The sequence below is a fragment of the Nannospalax galili genome, unplaced genomic scaffold (genome assembly GCF_000622305.1).
Source record: "Nannospalax galili isolate Female #2095 unplaced genomic scaffold, S.galili_v1.0 scaffold197, whole genome shotgun sequence".
Taxonomy (NCBI): domain Eukaryota; kingdom Metazoa; phylum Chordata; class Mammalia; order Rodentia; family Spalacidae; genus Nannospalax; species Nannospalax galili.
In genome coordinates, this window is record NW_008339846.1 from 1,879,560 (window position 1) to 1,901,564 (window position 22,005).

Sequence of the window (22,005 nt, forward strand, 5' to 3'; positions counted from 1 at the left end):
GGGCCGGGCCCGGCGGTGGCCGCGCCGGCGGCGGCCGGCAGCCTGGTGCCCGCGGCGCGCCAGCAGCACTGCACGCAGGTGCGCAGCCGGCGGCTCATGAAGGAGCTGCAGGACATCGCGCGCCTCAGCGACCGCTTCATCTCGGTGGAGCTGGTGGACGAGAGCCTGTTCGACTGGAACGTGAAGCTGCACCAGGTGGACAAGGACTCGGTGCTGTGGCAGGACATGAAGGAGACCAACACCGAGTTCATCCTGCTCAACCTCACCTTCCCACGCAGGTGCGCAGCCGGCGGCTCATGAAGGAGCTGCAGGACATCGCGCGCCTCAGCGACCGCTTCATCTCGGTGGAGCTGGTGGACGAGAGCCTGTTCGACTGGAACGTGAAGCTGCACCAGGTGGACAAGGACTCGGTGCTGTGGCAGGACATGAAGGAGACCAACACCGAGTTCATCCTGCTCAACCTCACCTTCCCCGACAACTTCCCCTTCTCGCCTCCCTTCATGCGGGTGCTCAGCCCGCGCCTGGAGAACGGCTACGTGCTGGACGGCGGCGCCATCTGCATGGAGCTGCTCACGCCGCGCGGCTGGTCCAGCGCCTACACCGTGGAGGCCGTCATGCGCCAGTTCGCCGCCAGCCTGGTCAAGGGCCAGGTAAGGCAGGGGGATCTGGGGCGAGGTCGAGCCGAGCGCGGGGTGGAGGGACGGCCGCTGGCCCCTGCCCGGGCTGCCAGTGCAGTCGGTGCCCCTCCAGCCGGAGGCTGCGCCCCATCGCCTGGGCTTCTCTTCCTGAGAGTTTCTTCCCTCTGGCCAGGTCTTCTGGCCTCCAGGGCCGGTTCCGCTACAGTCTCCGGGCTCTGGCTCAACCATCCTCTTCCGGCTTTCTGGCTCATCCATCCTCTCCCGGCTCTCTCTCTGGCTTGTCCATCCTTCCCCTTTCTGTCCATGTCTAGCTCCCACTCTCTGCTTCCTCTTCTCCATTCCTCTAACCCCTTTCCACTCCTTGGAACCCTTCTCATTTCCCTCTCCATCTCCCACTCCCGTACTCCCTCTCCACGCTCCTTCCCTACCTCACCTCCACCCCCCTCTCTCTGTCCACCCTGCTTAGCTGATCTCTGGTCTGTGATTACCACCAAGGTTCGAACTTTTCCTGAAGCTCAGAATCTAAGTATCCAGCCCAGCACCTCAGGCAGAGAGAGAGAGAGAGAGAGAGAGAGAGAGAGAGAGAGAGAGAAAATGTGAATGAGAATGAGAGAGAATGAATATGAATTTCCTCTCAGGTGGTCTGCCTTCAGATCCAGCTCCCTGCTGGTGGCCCTCCGTGTCCCCATTGCCCCCATTCTCCCTGTAAAGGTGGAAGCTGTGCTCTTGGGAAGCTCCAGAGGGACAGGTGTGGTTTGAGTCTTTCCTTAAGTGAGTAGGCCAGACCCCATCTAGCAAAGCTGCTCTCACCAGCCCCCCTTGCAGCCTGGTACTTGCCCTGTCTAGGGACATCCTCTCTTGGTAGATGCTGGGTCTCTGTCTCGTTCAGGCCTCAGGCCTTCCCTTTGTTTCCTGGCCATCCCCAGGGTGGATTTATCAGAGCTCAAGAGCCAACCAAGCTCAGAAAGACTGAGAGGGTCCGCTGAACTGGCTCACGGACTGCACCAGGGGTGCTTTACAGAGAAACAGGACAAGGACTTAAGAGCAGGGAATGAATGGATTTTCTGAGATACGGAATCTGCCCCACCCCCACCCCCTGGGCTGCAGGCAAGGGCGGCATGGTTTGACTTCTCACCTTTGTATGTTCTTAACTCTGTCCAAATTCTATGGTGAGCATTTTCTGAATAAATCCTAACATCACCTTATGAAATCACATTTCTATGTGGGTATGGGAGTCTCTGATATTTACAGAGAATCCTTGTTTTCTTGAAAGGACCCTGAATGACCTCCATTTGGTCTTTGGACAGCCAGCTTATCAGAAGCAATCATTTCTTCTCAGCCAGCTTATCAGAAGCAGTCCTTTCTTCCCCTTGTTCCTGCTGTCTGTAGGACGCATCTCGCTAATCAAATGAAGCTTGTTCTGCCAATTTCGCTAGAGGTGGAGCCCCTGGGATTCCAAACAAACAGCATCCCAACTCCAGCAGAAAAGGTCACTGGAATCCTGAGCAGCCCTACCAGTCCACCTTTGTCCGGGGCTCAGGTTCCACTTATTTTCCCAGTAGGAAAAGGATGGGTGATGGCTCTGGAGCAGATAGCTTTAACAGAGGTCTTGATGCTTTTCAGGTTTCCTTCCTCTGACAGTGAAATACTAGCTGAAATACAAGGTGCATGTGATAGAGTCCAGGCTACTAGTGGGGAGGAAGTCTAGGTTTACTTTCCCGTTGGGCTTACATAAGTATGGTGGAAGGCTATTGCACAGACATGCGTGGTTATTTGCTTCTCAAATCGATGCTGAGCAGAGCTCCTCGGAACAGTGAGCCGTCATCTTCTACCCTTCACAGGGAAAATGATTTGGGGGGCGGGGTGGTCAGAAAAGAGGAATGTCATCTTGCTCTATAGACTCAATCACAACATTTTGGACTTAGGAGAAATTTTAGCTTGCAGTCTGCATTCTAGAAGGTTCAAGGAAATAGATTTTGAATAGGAAATGGAATTTACAAAGAGAAATGTCTTAATAAATGATTTTTGCCATCTTTACGTTGATGCTCTGAGTCCCTTAGTGATCTCCTAGATCTTGGGTTCCCTTTCTTCATAACCAAAATTCAGAGTCATGCGATCAGTTTGCAAATTAGGTTTTCTTACCAACATTTTCCTTATTTGATAAGTTCTCAATTGGACTCAGTTCTTTCTGCCCAGCAGGTTGCATTATAGTAGCCTTGAGCGTCTAAAATCATGGTCAGAATGTGGTGGGGGTTTTTTGTTTTGTTTTGTTTTGGTTTTTTTTTTTTTTTTTTTTTGGTCTTTTTGAGACAGGGTCTACCTGTAGCCCCAGCTGTCCTGGAACTCACTATGAAGACCAAGCTGGCCTTGAACTCAGATATCTGCCTGCCTCTGCCTCCCGAGTGCTAGGATTAAAGGCGTGCGCCACCTCGCCCAGCTGGAATGTGGTGTTTTTTAAAACGCCAGTTTGGTTCTCTGCATTTCCTGTTCCTTCGTTTCAACATACAGTTCTCCAAAGGAAATTGATGCATGATGTACATGAAATATTCAAGTGCAACGAAAGAGTTGAAGAGATGGATGGTCATTAAAGTTTTAGGGATCTGGGCATAGCAGGATGTTAGCGTCTCTGTAACCTGAGTGCTGTCGTGGCTTTTGCGTCCCTATGGGGATCCACTACCCAGGGGCTGCTCGCCGCACATGTGGTAGTTACCAAATTATTTCCACAGTTAAAGGTTTTTCCAGCACTCGGGAGGCAGAGGCAGGCGGATCTCTGTGAGTTCAAGGGCAGCCTGGTCTACATAGTGAGTTCCAGGACAGCTGGGACTACAGGGAGACCCTGTCTCAAAAAGACCGGAAAAAAAAAAAAAAGGTAATCCTCCAAAGCCTGATTATCTATTCAAGGACCAAGCCCATGATGGCTTTAATGGGGTCACTATGTTGCTGTCATAGTCCTATTAATTGCATTTCTTTTTTAGAATTCATTTTCTTAAGCTGCAAAGTAAGAAAGGGCTTCGTTTGCTTCTTTAGAGGAAAACACTCATTTAACTTTCTGAATTGAGGAAATACTACATCCCATCTTCAAAAGAACTCACAATAGCTCTAGGGGTTTAGCACATGACATTACAGAACTATCCATTTAACAGTTTAGTGAACAAAATCAAAAGTTTTAAGCTGATCACGTGAAAAAGTGAGAGGTTTCATAAGGTTTTTCGCGGACTGAATGTATGCCTCATGTTACCAAAGTATCTTTGATGTTGCAGGATGATCTGTGGTTGTGCTAAATTAAATGAGCACGTTTGTCTCATATGATATATTCCGTGCCTAGAGACACAAGTCTCTTGCCTGATTATGACTAAACCTGCTTTTAATAAATAGAGACATTCTAAATAGAGGCACATTTTTTAAGATCAAGTTGACCTGGAACTCAAAGCAGTCCTTCTGCCTCAACTGCCTGAGGGCTGAGATTATAGGTATGATCCTTTACAGTCAGCAAGAGAGAAATTCTAGGTAACTCTTAGTTCTCTAGAGTGGGTAGAACAATTTCTGGGCTTCTGCAATGAGCTGGTGCAAATGTTAAAAGCTTTAGGTCGGCGTTTGCCTCTTCTTTGAATGCACAGAGCCCTGAGAACACAATTCATAGCTCCAGTGTGAACTGTTAATATTCGAAAGCTGTCAGACTCTTGTCTTGACTCTAAAGGAAGCTGTGGCCGCAGCATATGCTTGCACTAGCAGGCATTACAGTCAGCGAGAGTGCATGACCTGAGCCCAGAGAACAGACTCTGCAAACCTGGGTAGACTGACCCTGGGGTAGGGAGGAGGGGATCCTGACCATGCGTGGCTGGAGCTTACCGGCTTCTCCAGGTGGGGATGGTGCACAGCTGCACAAGCGTCAGGCAACCCAGTGGCTGCTGCTCATAAAAGGCGCTTGACCAGGCCCTGACTCGGGCTTGCACACTCACACACCTCCTTTGTGTCCCTGTTTTAATTAATCAGCTTGGCCATTGTCAGGGAACCAGATGGCACCAGAATAACAGCTTCTCACCCTTCCCCATCCCCTCAGAACTGGGCAGCTACAATACAGATAATATTAGTGGTGACGGCAGCAGATGAGATTTCCTGTTTTACATGCCATGTTCTGGCCCAGTCAAGTACAGAAGGCAGAACATCCCTGGGGTCCTTTCTTTCCACAGCTGTCTTACACATGTGGAAACCGCTGCTCCTTTAAGTCAGGCTGATTTAACCCGACTTCGGGTTCTCTACTACCTCATGAGAGGTCAGGCTTGTGCCTCTAAGCTGTGAGGAAAGGCAGAGTTTCACCCAGAGTCACCTGAGCACCTTGCTTTCAGGTGGCCGTCTCTTGATGTGACCTGTGGGACTGTCACTGCCTGCCACCCACAGAAAGAGGCACTAGGCAAGTCTCCGAAGAGTCATACCCTCAGGACCAAACTGTCCTTGAGCCTTAGTGTTTGCATAAAAATTGTCAGCAGCTACAGGAAAGCTGCATTTCTAGGGTTTTATCACTGAGGAAACCTGACGAGGATCCCTGCCTGTCCGGCCGTGATGCCAAGGTGAGGGAGGGGCTGTGCGGCTCAGCCTGGCGCAGTGAGTGGTACATGCCAGAGCCGCATTACAGCTTGCAGTCTGAAGCCAACCTTTTATAATATGATATTTTTATTATTTCTTTGAAAACTTCACACATGCATAGAATGTACTTTGATCATAGTCACCCCTTACCTCTCCCCTATCTCCTCCTAGATCCACTCCCAGTGCCCCCGCCCCCTCCCCACTTAGTGTCCTCTCTTTTGAGTCCAGTTTGTGTTGCCCATATACTCCTGGTTGTGTAGCTATCACCTGGTGCCTATTCGACTTACCAGGGGCCACAGCCTACAGCGAACTGACTCTCCTGGCCCTGAAGCCATCAACTCCTCAGCTCAGTTCCTAGCAGGGACTCATGAGCCCCTCCCCCACCATGCTAGAATGTTGGCTGGCTTTATCTTGGGCAAGTGATGACTGAAGCAGTGAGTTCATGAATACTTCAATCCTGTCATGTCCAAAACCATTGTTTTGTCCAGTTCTCCCTGACCTCTGGCTTTTACAAACTTACTGTTCTCTCTTCCTCCATGGTCCGTGAGCCTGGAGAGGGATGTGATATGGATGCCCCATTTGTGACTGAGCAGTCCATAGACACTTGCTCTCTGTGCTTTAACCAGTTGTGTCTACGCTGACTGCCTTCTGTCCAACCTTTTGACATTGCAACATGATTTGTCATCTACAACCTTCACTCTCAAGAACCACACAAACAAGTTACCAAAAAAAAAAAATGCAAATAACCTCACCAGTCTCATAAAAATAGGTTTGTAGTTTATGTCTGGCCACATTCATAGCCACCCTGGGGTATATGTGGCCTGTAGGTTGTAGGTTGGACACATCACACTTTGAGGTTACTGCATAGTGTACAAGTCTGGGTAGACACGCAGACAGAGTCAGAGGTAAAGCCTTTCTTCATAACTTCATCAAAAGTAGTGACCTAGCAACATTTTCCTTATGCCTGTGAAATTACATATCATCATAAAGAGTGATAGGTTTGAGCTCCTCAAACCTGTGGCTTGTAACCTGCTATAACAGACACCAAGTGTCAAAAGCTCTTGTTAGTTTGCAGGAAGTGATGTCAAAAAGTGCCATGGCCCAGATGGCTTCCACAACAAATGTTCATTCTCTCACAGTTCTGAAGACTGGACATCAAGGTGTGTAGAGCTGGCCTTTCTCCTGTCCTTGGCTTGCAGATGACATCTTCCCGGTGTCCTCACATGGTCACCCTCTGTGTGTATCTGTGTGTCCTGACCTTCGTATAAGGACACTGGTCCTGTTGGATTAGGGTTCGTCCTGAGGACCTCACTGTAACTGAGTGACTTCTTAGGGACCCTATCTCTAGATAAGACTCCCAGATTTTGAGGGTTGAGAGTTCAGAATTTAGACCAGGATGAAGGAGCCACAGCTTACAACCCACTGAAACACGCATTGATTAACTAGTTCAGCATTTGGATTCTGGAGAGATGACTAGTAGTTTGAAAAGCAACATGGGTTAAGTCAGGTTGTGAATCTTGCCCGCAGTGCCAGCAAGCACAGGAACAACACACTGGTAGCCTACAGCACAGAGCCAGTGGGGTTGAGGGGCAGTGTTATCTGATTCACTCCAAGAGACTGGGAGTTTTGTTCTTATGAGTCACTGTGTCATTTTGTCCGGTGCTGTGTTGAGGAGACAGAGATAATTACCACTGACGATGACTCTGCATCTGTCTTGAAGTATTGATATGCCCGACTATTCAGAGAAAAAAAAATAGCTACTTTTATTGCTATCAAGTAGGGCAGGCAGGAGGATGCTCTGTCCTAAAAATAGCCCCACACCAACCAGAGAGCTCCAGGGAGAGTTCCTGCTCCCGGGGCCTAGGGCAGTTCATAATGGGATCCATGACCTCCACGCTGCCTTGGGACTCTGGAGAATCAGTTTGCTAAGGGAGGACACCAATGCATGCTTGTTTACTTTTCTGACTTAAGTGATGAGAGAGGTGGTTTTGTTTTCTTTTGTTTTTCCTTTGAAGGGACAGCGTGAAATTGTTGTTGTGTAATGGGACACTCAGTTGACATTCTAATGATAGACTGAACCCTAAGATTCCTGCATCTCCTCAGAATCTCTTCTCCTATCCCCGGAAATGATTCCCCTGGATCCAGGTTTAGAAGCAGAGCAATCTGCCTTGTGAACAAGTTATAATGACACTAGAATAAACTAGACATTAATAGTGGGTCCTCTGAGCCACATTTCAGATCTCCACAAATCATAGATTTTGCTGCCCTAGCTGAGTTGATAAGGGAAAGGGGAAGGGAGGAAGGAACAAGTGCCCACTGTGTCTGTCTTTTCCTCTCTGCCTTTGGTTCTTATCGCTAGTGCTTCGCTTGGTACCTCCTCCAGTGCCAGGGCCCAGCCCCTAGAGTTGATGCAGTAGTCTAGGCTCAGGCCCCAGCACTGGAGAAGCTGCTCTGTGACTGTAGGGGAAGTCAGGGTTGAAAACCCTCCCTGCACCCACATGTCCACCTTTTCAAGAGTGGTGGTAAGCTCTCAGCCACACTAGACCCAGCTGGAGAGGGCTGGGAGAGGGGCGTGCCACCTGTGCATGGTCCATGAGCTATACTGTGCTTGCAGTGCCCAGCACCGAATACGGGTCAGGACTGTGGGCAAGAAGCCTTTGAAAGGCTACCTCAAAAAACTGAACACAAGTTGGAACAGTGCACAGCCCTCTTGTGTTGGTGTTTGTAGGCATATTGGGGCTATTATTTTACAAGGTGCCTGTTCATTGAATATCCACAGGCCTGGCAATGGACAGTGATCTATTAGGGACATGGGCTAAATGGGCCTGGAATCTGAAGAGGCTTCAAACACTCTGGATGGCATTTTCCAAAACAACACCCAACTTAAGGTGGTCAAGCCTTGACTGAGCGTCCTGTTCCTCTGAAAAGCTCTTAGTTGCTGAAAAGCAGAAAGATTGGCATTTCCACCAGCCCACAAAGAACTCATTGTGATGAGAGCTGTCCTCCCACCAGGAGCTGCACTCTCCCGCCTGGTCACCTACTTCCTGAGTGCCGCCGGGTGAGTGGGCACTGGTCAGTCAGCTCACCCACATCGTTCAGTCGGTCAGCACCCACTTGCCAAGGGTTGGCCACGATTTGGGCGCTGTAGTGATGTCAGCCTGGACATTCCTAGGACAGCTTTTCTCCATTCCGTGTGCTGTCCCCCGTCCTCTTCCCGGCTCATTAATCCCATGAGGCTAGGAGGAAAGTAGGTAGATTCCGCTGAGCAGAGGGACCAATGACATCAGATTGGGAAAGCCAGGAGGAAGGACTGGAGGTGAGAGGTAGGCGTGGCTGTGGACTCAGGAAAGGAGCTGACTGGACGTGCCCTTCCTCAGCAGCAAGGCAGCTGTGGTCAGGGAACACAGGCAAGAGGGATCATCATGTGTGTTCTCCCGGGCTTCACGCACCTGCCTGGTTCCTCTAAAATGCAGACCAGCTTTGTGCATACCATGGGTTATGAGCCTCCTGCAGCACAGCCTGAGTCCCCCAGCACTGCCCACCACAGCAGCAATCTTCTGTTCTCCATGGCCCCCACTGGGGTCTCATCAGCCGTTCCTCCTGGAGCTTCCCCTGGCCCTGTTCACCAGGAGAGTCCTTGCCTGTCCTTCAGAGCCCTGCCACTGTGCCCCAGCACCTCCCTCAGCCCCTCCAGTCAAGAGGATGACTTCCTCTGTACTGACTGGAAAGCATTCATTTCCTGCATGTCTTGCTGCATTGTAATCTGCTCCTTCTTATCACAGTGTCTGTTGGAGCAGATGTCCCACACCCTCCTCTTTCCCCCTTTACAGTGCAATGTGCGAGTCAAGAATGGTCATCGCTGGCTTCTGTTATCAGAAAGGGGTCCTTTTGCACTACCCATATGGGTCTTGTGGGTAGGCAAAGAGAAACTGTTTCAGTGCCGGCAATCCTGGGCCCTTGAGTGCCCAAGGCCTATGGGTTGGACTGACAGGCTCAGAAACTTACCGCTCCAAGCCCTGATTGCTAAGGGCCTATCACTCCAGACTTTGAAAGCCAGAGACCTACTGGCTCTAACCACTAATTGGAGGTTCGCTGTGGGCTTTAGCAGTCAGGGCCCTGGCACTGCAGCTGTTACAAAGCTCGGACTCTAGCAATGGTGAGCAATAGTGGAGGACGGCAGCAGCAGGCGATGTAGCGTTGCAGCCCAGTACTGGCCTCGGGTGCTGGGTCCCTCTGGGCTACAGTGGCAAGTCTCACAGCTTTCGAGCCTAAGGCGTCAGTGTGCTCAGCCCTAGACCGTGGCCGGTGTTGCAGTTCTCAGACCTAGGGTGCCTGAGACCTGGCCCTTTGGCAGCTCCCTGGGACTTTTCCAGCAACCAAGGCCTCATCTTCATGTCTTCCTCTTCACAGCCCTCTGCCGGTCCTGCTCTCATGTGTCGGCCTCCAGGCCACCTCTGGTTCCCTCCAGCTGTTCTCTGAGCTCTCTCCTGCCACTGCCACCACGGTCCTTTCTTCAGGTCAGCAGTTCAGCCTACATCCCAATGATAAAGATCAAGTAGGCAAGAGAATGCTACTGAGCGAGGTCCAGGTTGCAACACCCTCATGGGGGGACACGGGGCGTCTCCTTTCTGACTCTGGCCTAGCAAGCCAGAAAGGTGGACGTGGCCAAGGTGCTGGCCAGTTGTAGCAGTCCTTCATTTTTGTACCCGTCACTGCAGTGCCTCATGCATATAAATGCCTGTGTTCATACCACTCACAGGCCTGCTGAGCCACCAGGGGAAGAACTTCCCCTCCGGTCTAAGTGAAAATGGCCACAGGCTCCCTCTAAAGCTCACCAAGGCCTGTGATAGCGAGATGTCCGGTGCAAGCTGTTTTGTTTCTTCCGCAGCAAGCAGCTTGTGATTGCCACGCAACCTCCTCAAGGCATCATGGGGTGTTCAAAGCTGCCATGAGGACAGTCCGGGAGGCTCCTTCCGGGAGGCTCCTTGGCTGATCAAACTTGGCTCAGGGCATCTGCGTCTGGAGCACCAGATAAGTGTCCAACAGCTGTCATTTAAGGAGTTAAATTGTCCCAGTCCTTAACATCTTCATTTATTTGAAAGAAAAAATAAACATTAGGAAGGGTCCTTACAATCAAGACTTCCATTAACATTAACAGTGATTTAGGAGTCTTTAACAGTGTTCTAACAATGCTCAACTGCTACCTAAGTACCCCAGGGAGGCTTCATCCCTCTAATCTGCCCCACATCCTCTGAGCCCACTGCTTGCTACATGCTTCCCATGGACTATTTCATTAAATCCTGGAAAAGCCTGTGAAGTGGATACTGTTGCTATTCCCATTTCACAGAGGAAGAAACAGGTGCAGGAGTGAAGTCAGGTGTTAGAGGCAAAGGGACAGGGCTGAGCCACCACCAGATGTCCAGGGCCAGAGCCATCCACTGGCGTGAGCTGTCTCATGGGCAACAGAAGCCACCCAGCCAAGTGGCACTCAACACTGGGCTGTTCCCTGTGGATGTGTAAGGAGGCCTCTGCGGTCACATAGTGCTTCCCTTGCTTGTCACTCAGGACTGACCCACAGCGGGAGGGCCTGAAGCACTAGCAAATGTATTATCCCAAATCCCATACAGGCATGTTGCATCTCTTGGGTGAAATGTAAGTGTACCTTAATTCTTTGAAACTGTAAGAGAAAGATAATTATTGCTGTTTTATTTTATCTCTGTACAAAGGGGAAAGGCATTTTAAAGACTCTGAAAATAACCCAAGAATGAAGTGCTGTTTTCAGGATAATTATTACATTGGTAAAATCACTCAGACTGAAGAAATTACTACTTTAAAAATAACTTCTGTAAAATAAATACCAATTCCCCGTCACAATATTTGTCAAGCACCCCCCCCCAAAAAAAAGTGTTAGTTTTTTGCTGAGGGAGATGTGGAAATGCTATCAAGTAATGGATGAGTTCACACTTAAAGTTAAATGTGTTCAGCTTACTGGGGAATGGTAGACAAAAATCTCTAGAGAAGTGTTGTGAGAATCTTCTAATCTGTTTTTATTCTTGAAGATCAGATATTCCAAAAATCAAAATATGGACTTACAGAGTTTATTATACGGTTCTGGGAGCAGAGAGTGGCCACATTTTGGGGGATTTGGACATTTTGTGCACATAGTTGTTAGAACCATGTGTCCTTCCAACACACATTCCCTCTGGTGACTTCTGGGGTTCCTTGTGGATTTCTAGAAGTCAGCCAGGAATTGGATGTAATTATATCAGACCCATAATGGTTGCCAGGGTCCTTGGAGGTAAATGACATGCCAAACTCCTCCCTGGCCCCCAGCAAGGGGAAAACAGAAATAATTATAGAAGAAACCCACCAGGAATTGAACTTGTCATGGGCATTCATGACTTGTAAGTGGTTGGATACTATAAACCTAGAAAATACAATTTTAAAATTATTTATATTTGTTTTATGTATATGTGTTTTGCCTCTATGTATGTAAGTACACCTGTGTTGTGTCATGCAGTGCCACAGAGGCCATAAGAGGCCCTTGGATCCCCTGGAACTAGAGTTAATAGACAGTTGCCATGTGGGTACTGAGAAATGAACCTGGGTTCTCTGCAAGAGTAGCCAATGTTCTTGACGACTGAGCCATCTCACCAGCCCTAAAATACCACTTTTTAAGAGTAATCAGAGTAGTACTTGAATCATAGTTTCTTTGTGTGTGTATGTGCAGACGGACGTGTGTGTGTGTGTGTGTGTGTGTGTGTGTGGAGGGGCGTGCGTGTGTGTGTGTGTGTGGAGGGGCGTGCGTGTGTGTGTGTGTGTGGAGGGGCGTGCGTGTGTGTGTGTGTGTGTGTGTGTGCGCGCGCGCGTGTGCATGTGTGTGTACATGTGGTAGCCAGAGGACAATCCCTGGTGTCTTTTACTGGTCACCTTTATTCTGAGACACAGTCTCTTCACTGGCCTGGAACTTGACAAGTAGGTAAGGCAGACTGGAGAGTGAGTCCTAGAGAGCTGCCTGTCTCCACCTCCGCTGCAAGGCAAATGCTTTGCCAGTCTCTCTCCATTCCTTACACTCACAACAGGCAATCGGGCAGCAGTCTGAGAACGTGTTCTGGTGTGAGCGCTCTGTACCTTCTCCCTTCCTATCTTCCTTTCTTCTCCTCCCACTTTCCCTCCTCCTGCTTGTCCTGAAGGAAGTGGAAAGCAGCAAGGAGGCTTCCCCTACACACACACACACACACACACACACACACACACACACACAGCCACAAGGAGGTTCCTCCCCCAAGGCAGTCTCCTCCAGGGGAAACCTCTCTACGCAACCCCCCAGCCCCATGCAGGAGGGGCTTCTGATCCCAGCCCCTTCTGAAACCTGCACTCCAGGTCCTAGATCGCCTTTATAACAGGTGTCGTAAAGCATTGCAACCGATGAGAACTCATATAACAGAGTTTTTATAACCGTATCAACCTATAAAATTACATAAACCTTTAAGGGCATTATCATAATTCATAAATAAAACTAACCTAATAAAAAGTGAGTTTGAACTCTACTGGATTGAATTAGGGTGATGATTTTATTAGTAATTTAGTTTTAAAAGGATCCTGGCATCTGCCTTTTGATTAACAGAAGAGATGGAGGTCTCTCCATTATTCCTGGGGACCAGGCAAGGAGAACTTGGAGATCTTTGGAGCCCCTCCCTGCAGCACGTGGCCCCAACACGACCACCTCCCAGAATACCACCCTTAAATCTCAAGATAAAATGCAGAAGATTATATAGGAAAGCAATTGGTTAACTACTGTTACTATGTTTTTGAGGTGATGAACTAAAACATGAGTTTAAAGCAAGACTTTCCAGACCCATTAAATGTCAAAATTTAGAGGCACAGCCAGCAGTCCCCCATTTCACAGTGATGAGCCTCCGTGGTATTTCCAAATGTGGGTGGTTGTGAAGCGACTTTTTGTTTTTTTTTATGAAGGATTCCTTTTTGTTCATTTGTTCATATGTTCCTTTGTTTGCTTGTTTGTTTCTGGGCTCCACTCTGAGCTCAGGCTAGCCTGGAACTCACTATGTAGCCCAGGTTTGCCTCAAACTTGTGGCGATCCTCCTGCCTAGACCTGCCAAGGGCTGGGATTCTATTGATGACAAAGTCAGAGCGTTGCTATCACTGTTGTGATTTAATTCAAGCAAGTAATAAAAACGAAGACATTCTCCCATCGAGAGTGACCAGCCCCGGGGAGCATGTGGGTCAGGCAGAAGGTTCAGCACCTGCTGCAAGATGACGGCAGTCTTAGGAGACCTTGTAACACTTGCCCTTCAGCTCGAAGCCAAGGCCTCTGCGGGGAGGCTTAGGAGCCTCACCTGTGTCTTGGTTCTACTGTGTTATTGTTGTATGGGGTTGGGACAAAGTTCTGAATCTTGAAGCAGACACAGGCTCCAATAATCCCATTCCTGCCCCTGAGCACACTTCATTGCTGGGCATAAGGTGCCTACCACAAAGATGAAAAGCATTCACCCCGCTGCACAGAACCCCACACTCAAAGAAAATGATAGACACAGTGATTCCTAGAGAGGAGGTAATGGATAGATGATCCTTCCTTTGAAGAGCTGCAATACTTGTTGATATAGTCACATGAGAGAAATTTGACCACAGGCCCAGCAATGCACTTAACGTGCAACTTCTATTATCAAAGTGATCCTCTGTGTAACTATTAGTGTTTCTTGGCCACACTGACGTACATTTGGCTCTGATTTCCCATACTTAGCCCCAACTCAATCCTAATATCAATACAGGATACCCCCCCTTTTATCCTCTGACCATGGCAGTCTCTCAAATATGGGCCCTGGTCATGACTTTCTTTGGTTTTACCACATCAAATCATTTTGCGTCATCACAGGCTGACTCCTGGCAATGCCCATCATGTTATTGACCTACCAAAGACTGATCACTGGGGCAGGTGGTGTTCCTGTCACTACACATCTCTGTGCCCCTTGCAGTGCACTGGATAAACTTTTCTTTCCCTTGGGGAGAAAAATGGCTTTTATCTGAGAGTTTTCAACTTTGGTCTCTTAAGAATCCCATTCTGGAGACTAGAGAGATGCCTCAGTGGTTAAGAGTACTGGCTGCTGTTGCAGAGAACCCAGGTTCAGCTCCCAGCACCCACATGGCAACTCACAACTATCCATAACTCCATCTTCAGAGGCTCCAACACCCTCTTCTGGACTCCATAGGCACTGCATGCATGTGATGCACTTACACAGATGCAGATAGAACACTCCTCCATACAAAATACATTCTAAAACTGAGGAGGTGGTTCAGTGGGTAAGAGCACTTGCTGCAGAAACGTGAAAAGCTGAGTGAAGATCCCAGCACCCACATAAAAGGCTGTGGATGGCCGCCTGTGCCTGTGATCCCAGCACCCACATAAAAGGCCGTGGATGGCCACCTGTGCCTGTAATCCCAGCACCCACATAAAAGGCCGTGGATGGCCACCTGTGCCTGTGATCCCAGCACCCACATAAAAGGCTGTGGATGGCGCCTGTGCCTGTAATCCCAGCACCCACATAAAAGGCCGTGATGGCCACCTGTGCCTGTGATCCCAGCACCCACATAAAAGGCCGTGATGGCCGCCTGTGCCTGTAATCCCAGCACCCACATAAAAGGCCGTGATGGCCACCTGTGCCTGTGATCCCAGTGCTGGGGGCAGGGCAGAGGTAGGAAGACCTGTGGGACTGACTGACCGCCTAGCTCCAGGCTCAGGGAGAGACCCTGTCTTGAAGGAATAAGGTAGTGAGTGGTAGAGCGGGACATCCAACATCTTCTGGCCTTTGTGCATCTGTACAGACATGTACACCTGCACATACACATGCATTGATACACATGCACACATGCATGGGTGCACACGCATACATACACATATACACATGCATACATACACATGCATACACACATGAACACACAATTCTACTTGTGGTATTTTTAATTGGCTTGATTTTCTTTTCTGGTGCTAGGTTATAAAATTGCATTAGAGAATGTCAGTATTTAAAACACCCCTCTGATCTCTAAATGTGTGTCATGGGGCTCTGAAAGCCATTAATTATGGTTAAAATTATTTGTTTGTTAAAAATTCAGTGTCTGCTTGAAAACTCTTTAGCTACCAGATTTTTAAGAGGATCAATCAAATTTCAAATCTTTGTAGGAAGTTGAGGAATCTAGCACTTAGGTCATGTGAAATGTAAATTTATTTCCAGTATAATTGGACGAGAACTTCAGTGTAGTGTACGTTACCTTTGTTTACAATGCTTGTAGAAAGGGCCCTTTCTTTAGTGAAATCAAGAGAAACCCAGTTTCCCTGCAGGGATTGTTGAGACAGTTCCTCAGAAGCCACTGTGGTGGCAATCCTCGCTGCAGTGCCTGCCTCCTGATCCCTGGGATGGGCCCAGGGTCCCTGCAAGGCTTCCTCGTCTGCAGCACCTTGGTGGGTCATCTCCAGAGCCCTTTCCAAACCATAAGGCTCAGGTGAGCAGAGCCAGCCTTCTCCCATGGAGAGGAGCCGGCACCACCTCACTGACCCTGCAGGATGGCGTGTGGCCTCTGTGGCTCTGGTGACTTCCCACACTTCAGCCATACGTGTTCAAATGGCCATACAAATACGGCGATAGGCACAAGGCATCTTCCTCTCCCCCGTGTCCCTTGGCCTTCCCTGCATGCTATTCTAAGAAAGGATTTCTCTTTCTGTGAAAGTGCGGTCTGCAGGGCTGAGTCAGTCTGTGGCCTGGGTGTGTTGCCATAACTACTGCTGTGTGCTTGTGTTTTCTAGCATCACGGTCGGCAAATGGAAATAGTTCTACCCAGCAGCTCAGACCATTTCCTCGTATTTATTCGCTTCATTTTGCTCGTGTTGCGCATGTTCGTTCACTGGATCTAATCTCAGTTGAAAGCATTTCAGTCGCCCCATCCTAGGCGAGGTCTCCAGCCTCACCTTTGCCGCAGCTGTGAGAACACCGGACAGCATAGGGTTGCGCTGGGCTTTCTCACCTTCAGCAAACCAGCCGTGGAGCATTCCAGCCCTGCAGGATCCTCACTTGGGTAAATGGGTAAACCCATAAACCCAGCAGACTCCACAGGAGTGTGGAGTCAGCACCGTCTCTTACCCCTAATGGGTATCCGTGGCTGGACATTCATAAGCAAGGATGACTGTCACTTGCCCTCAGGACTGTTTGGATGGTCCCATGCCATCTCCATGCCTGAAGAAACTCCAGGGCTTCCAATCTGGGTCTTGCTCAGTGTCGTCCAACACAGCTGCAGTCCAGGACCCCCAAACCCAAATGTGGGAGGAGTTGTATGAAGGACACCTAATAAACTGCCCCAAGAGGCATCAGGAAAGGAGTGGGGGCTTGCCCGGCAGATGCTGGGTCTGTACTTTAGGTGCTGAAAACCAAGCCTCTAATTTGCATTCGGCTTTAGAGCCAACAGATCATGTAGGTTTTTCTGGAAGGGACGAGCGTAAGGAATGAGAGGACTTGGAATCCTGAGGGGCAGGACAAGGGCACTGTTTCCACGGGCTCCTGAGGGCAACATGACTCAACCAGGCTACACCCTCTCCAGGAGCAGCCAGGCCTGGCACACTCTTCTTTCTGTGTAGCAAAACTTTCCAAGGGCATCTTTTTCCTTCCACGAGGTCTTGTGTTGGAGCAGCATCAAGTAGGACTTCTAGGGTCTGAGTTCAATAAACCTCTAGTTAGACAGAAGTCAGCCCATCCTGCAGGGCTGGACAGGTGATCTTGTTTGGGAATTAAAAAACCACCCGCCCCTCACTCAGCTGCACTCAGGGCAGACCAAGCCCCCCTACAATTCCTGTGGGACACTCCCCATAGCAACTAATGGGGCCTCCACACTTTACCCTTAAATTGAAACTCACAGTAAGGCTGAAGGAAGTGTTAACATCTCTGCGGCAGGGAAATGTTTCCAACATTTCCAGCTCTGAAACATACTGTGAAAGGCTGTTTTTTAAAAATCGGGTCTTAATAAAAATAACGCAATGGTATCAACCGGCCTTGTACATCAAGTTCAGTGGAACGATGTAAAGAAGGACACTAAGTCACTTTGTCCTTCAGCAACGCATAGCAGTAAATCATCCTTTTTCAGCTATTAATATTTTCTTTGCATGTTATTTTTCTGCACAGTTTTAGTTAAAATTGGTGCATTGTACTCAATCTTAATTTTCTTCATTTTTATTTTTCCACTTTCCTGCCGTTTTTTAAATCAGTAAGTCATGACATTCGGAGACAGAGTATGTTTTAGAAAGCACTGCAGAATATTCCAGAAGTTTTTACTATGGACTTGGGTGAGCAAATCATTTATATTTTGAGCCTTGAAAATATTACTGTATTTTAAATGTGGAAGATAGGGAAACATGATGAATTTAGGGAACAGAGGTTACCGGAAGCAAGAGAGCCATGTGAGTAACTGCAGAGGTGCATAAGGTGTCTTAGGGATAGACTCTTAGGGACCATGTGACATGTGACACCCTTTGTCTGCACCGGTGTGAACAGCAAAATCATTGGCCCATGGTATGGTGATACAGGTTTATAATAGGATTTTATATGAGTTTCATTCCGGAATGTTCTTGGGACTTAAATCGCATAGTAATCTGTGTCAAGAAAGGTCACCAAGGTCACTTGTAAACCAGGAGTTCAGTGCTTCTTGTATGATATTAAGTTCTCAGTTAACAAGAAAGCTAGGACAGACTTAAATCCCACCTTGGACAAAATTCCAAATTCAGGGTGCTGGGGTGCAATGTGTGTTACTTCCCCTGAACTACCGCACACATCCTGGGTGTTCATCCATTCGTCTCTTTAACGTTCTGAAGTCCTTATCAGAAGTGGCTGGTTTCCCTAGCATGATCTCGGGAGCTCGCCCACTCCTGGCTGCATCCCCATCCACAGGAGGCCTTGAAGAGCACGTAGAGGTCACCAAGAGGACAGAGAGACTGCTGCTTTTGCCGGTGCCCTCCTGGAGTTCAGCTGCTGAGGGCTTGGCAACGGGTGATTTGGTCAGAAGAGGCCACCTTGGCTCTGGGGGCTTTCTTGGGGGATACCACAGCTGCCCCAGGGAATCGCCAGTGGACGTTGTTCAACCATGTAGAGAAATTCATTAGAATATCCCCAAATATCACCACCAGAAGAAACTCCGCAGGATCATGGGACTCCTTGGACAAGCCCAGACCCTTCTCCTAGAGGACACTCAACAGATATTGCCAAACAGAGCTAGTGCCCTTGAGGTACAGCGAGATCATGAATCATCAGAGAAAGCTGGAGGGTGTTGAGTGCGTGGTGATTGCAGCGCTGGGCATTTTTAGCCACAAAGCCACACTCTGTGCAAGGACATTCTCTGGCTGACACCAAGGTCAAAACAGCTTTACTCCTGGCACCATGTGCATGCCACGTAGTCTGAAGTTTCTGTTTTTCTCTGAACATCAAATTTACCAGTCATGGTGTTTTAGTAACTGAGAATTGGCTACGAGGAGTTTTGTTCGTGGCTGTGTTCCCTTGAAGCCTTGTCAGACTGTCCATCAGGACATCCCATGGGCGTGACATGAGAAGAAAGAGAACAAACGAGAGGTCCCTGTCCTCTGCCCTCAGCTGCCAGACAGCACGTTCAGTTTGGGTATTTATTTTGTTGAGAAGTTTAGTATGAATTTTAAGGTTGTTTAGAGGACGTCCCCATAAACACCCCTTGTTTGTTCTTTGTATGGGGTGTGTGTGGTTTTACCTTGTGGTCACATCCGAGAACAATTAGTGATTGGTAGTTGTGTTTGTCAAGCCCACTGAAGCAAGCACCTAACAAGGCTAACGGGAACCCCACCATTGTGAGGCATGTTGGGACAGCACCCGTGTTCACTCATATGAACATGGGTGCTGGCCTCTGTGAGCACACCACAGAGCACACAGGCAGGCTTCACTGGGATTGACACCCAGACAGGAGCTTCTGATGGGATGGGATGTTCAGAATGACTTTTTCTCACTACCCCAAGAACCTTTCCCACATGGCCTCGTGCACCAGGTGCAAGCCTGTTCAACAACATTAGCAATGTCCTTCTTGCCAAAGGCTACCCTGGTGGAACCCAGTGTGCCCTGTGTCCTCCAGCCTTGGCAAGTGCAGATTCTCCTGCCCGCTCTTGCCAGATGTTCCTGTTCCCTCTCCTTTGGGCATCTTGTCACGCCCTCCCTTGCCGAGTACCTGCTGGTGTGGCTGTGACCATCGTCCAGAAATGCCTTCAGTGTCCTTGTCCTTTGTGTGTGGACGTGAGCATCGCCTACCGTTTCCTCTTCCTCTTCTCTCTGGTCTCTCCATGGAAAAGCGGACTCCCTAAGCTAGGGTAGTTACATACAAGCATCGTTGTGCTGGACGCTGGGTAGAGACAAAGCCTCTCCACACTCAGTGTAGGCAGTCCTTACCACTCTGGAAGTGGCTGTGCTCCTGTCCCTGCCCTTGGCCCTCAGTTCCCCATCCAGAGTCTCTCTGTGCACACTGCGCTAGAACCAGCTTCACTTCTGGTCCCGTGGGTGAGCAGGCCTGGCCAGTGAGTTCTTGTCCTGTCCAGTGCAGAGATGCGGGTGTGCTCTCCTGTGTCATGGAGCCTCCTGGGCCCCTGGCCCTCAGATTCACAAATCATAGATGGAGATCAGGGAACGCAACAGCCCCTACCTGCCTGCACCCACAAAAGACTCAAACTGCTCTGCTGGCCTCCCACGGGTGGGAAGCGCCCACGCAGCCAGTCTAGTTGTAAAGGAGACAGAGATAGGGAACACTGATGTTCCCTGGCGTCTCGAGCTCAAAAATAGCCAGGCCGTTACCATTTTCTGCCTCTGTGATTCCATCGTCTACAGCAGCAAAGCTAATGTAATATTGAGTACATTGACACAGAAATGCCCTCAGTAACACAAGAAGCTGCAAGCAAAGCCAGGGAGAAACTGATGGGTCTCTTCGAATATGAGGTATGAATAAGGTTAATTTTTGTTAGTCTATGACTCTTAATGGAAGCCAAAGAAAATATCAGTGACAAAGCTAGAGGGATTAATTTTCTGTCAGTGTCAAAATACACCTGGATTAGCTTTCCCACTAAAAAGGGCAGTTTGGATGACTTGTTCTTTAACTCTTTTAAAATACATTTTTATTAATTGTTTGAGAATTTCATTCAATGAATTTGGATCATATTCACCCCCATTCCTCTCTCTCATTCCTCCTGATCTACCCCCACTTCCCCACCCCCATCCTAACTACATGCCCTCCTTTTTTAAAATAACCTACCAAATCCAGTGTTTGATGCCCGCATACTCGTGGGTGTGAAGCTATCCACTGGAGCCCCAGGGATTACAGCCTTAGAGAAAACTGACTCTCCCTCTCCCAGAAGCCATCTGCTGTCCATATGAACCCACGTAGGGTTGGGGGTTCGTGAGCCCTTCCCTCCTCCATTCCAGAATGTTGACTAGTTTGATCTTGTGGAGGTCATGTGCAGGTAGCCACAGCTGCTGTGAGCTCACAAGTGCAACGGTCCTGTCGTGTCCAGAAGACCCTGTTTTGCTCTGATCCTAACTGATCAGCTCCTTTTGGCGTCTCCCGTCCACAGAGGTCCCTCCACAACAACTGTCACCAGCAAACAGCCACCTGCTGCCTTAGCACTTTCAACAAAGTTGAAAGAATTTATTGTGAAACTCCAGTGTTTTTAAGTTGGTCCCTTATGAAAGACATGTTCTAGGGAGCTGTGTGGTTGAAACACAGATTATGGGGTGGAGATGGCATGTCTGTGAGGTCTAATGGTACATCAGGTCAGCATACTAACAGTTTGTGTCGAGTGCCTGACCAGCACAGAGCTGGTGTGTAGCCCAGTAAGGTTGGAGCACCTAACACCCAAGGCTCATGGGAGAGATACTGCAGGATTCCAAGAGCCCACTAGGGGCTGCTGTGTCTGGAGAAAGTTCAAGCATCATGGGGTCCAGTCTGATTCCAGGACTAGGCGAGGGTTGTGAAGAGTGCTACCTCAGCTGTCACAGAGAAATTATCTGCCCCTAATTCTCCATTTGTAACATTGCCACTGTCCTTACTTCCTGAGTGAGAATTATCCCAGGTCCCACGTGGGAATTACCACATGGGCCGTGCAGAGAAATGGTAGTGTGTGGGCCTTCCTTTCAGCGGTGTAAGGGCCTCCCTTCAGGGAACGGGAAAAATTCACTGTTCCATAAATGAGCACGCAGTGGGTGCTGAGTACGGAGTTGCGCGGTACTCATAATGCAGACCTCAGTAGTGAGTCATGAGTAAAGCTGTCGAGATCTGGAATTTCACTGCAGCATGGCATAAAAACTGGCAGGAGCATCAGCGACAGCTCTGAAGTCTCCTAGCTAGCTGTGTGGCCTTGCACAGCTTAAACTTTGCCTCAGTTTCCGCCTCTGCAGGAGAGGTTATGGAAGTCTTGCCCAGGTAAGGATTTAAGGGGTTCCTACAAGTCCTCAGAGCAGAAACTGGCACGACCTTTATTATAAAGAAGATATTGCCTGAAGGCTTGTAAGGATGCCTCTAGAATCAGACGGAATTATGTTCCTGACTTAATTCTTACTCGAAAAACAAAGCCTATGTTGCCAGACAGATTAAAGAACTGCTGTCAGAACATCACTCACAGAAGTGACCTAAGGCCATAACCTCCCAGTTCCCTAAAGAGAAGTTCCTTTCGATTTTGTCTGGTCAGTGCTTCAGCTTTCCAGACATTGAAATTAGAATTGACTTC

The 22,005-nt window shown here is 48.9% G+C and overlaps 1 protein-coding gene across 2 annotated transcripts in view; it reads left to right on the forward strand.

Moving 5' to 3' along the window:
- The first annotated feature begins 6 nt into the window (after positions 1-6).
- Ube2ql1 (ubiquitin conjugating enzyme E2 Q family like 1) overlaps positions 7-22,005 on the forward strand; it is a 40,328-nt gene continuing 18,329 nt past the window's right edge. Inside the window, exons 1-3 of one of the 2 annotated variants that reach the window (XM_029564256.1) lie at positions 18-78; positions 279-650; positions 1,565-2,710. In XM_029564256.1, coding sequence (XP_029420116.1) covers positions 297-650; positions 1,565-1,624 — 414 coding nt within the window. In that variant the 5' untranslated portion in view covers positions 18-78; positions 279-296 and the 3' untranslated portion in view covers positions 1,625-2,710. Of the gene's footprint in view, positions 79-278; positions 651-1,564; positions 2,711-22,005 lie in introns of those variants that run through there. The other variant, XM_008834571.2, reaches the window with a different exon arrangement.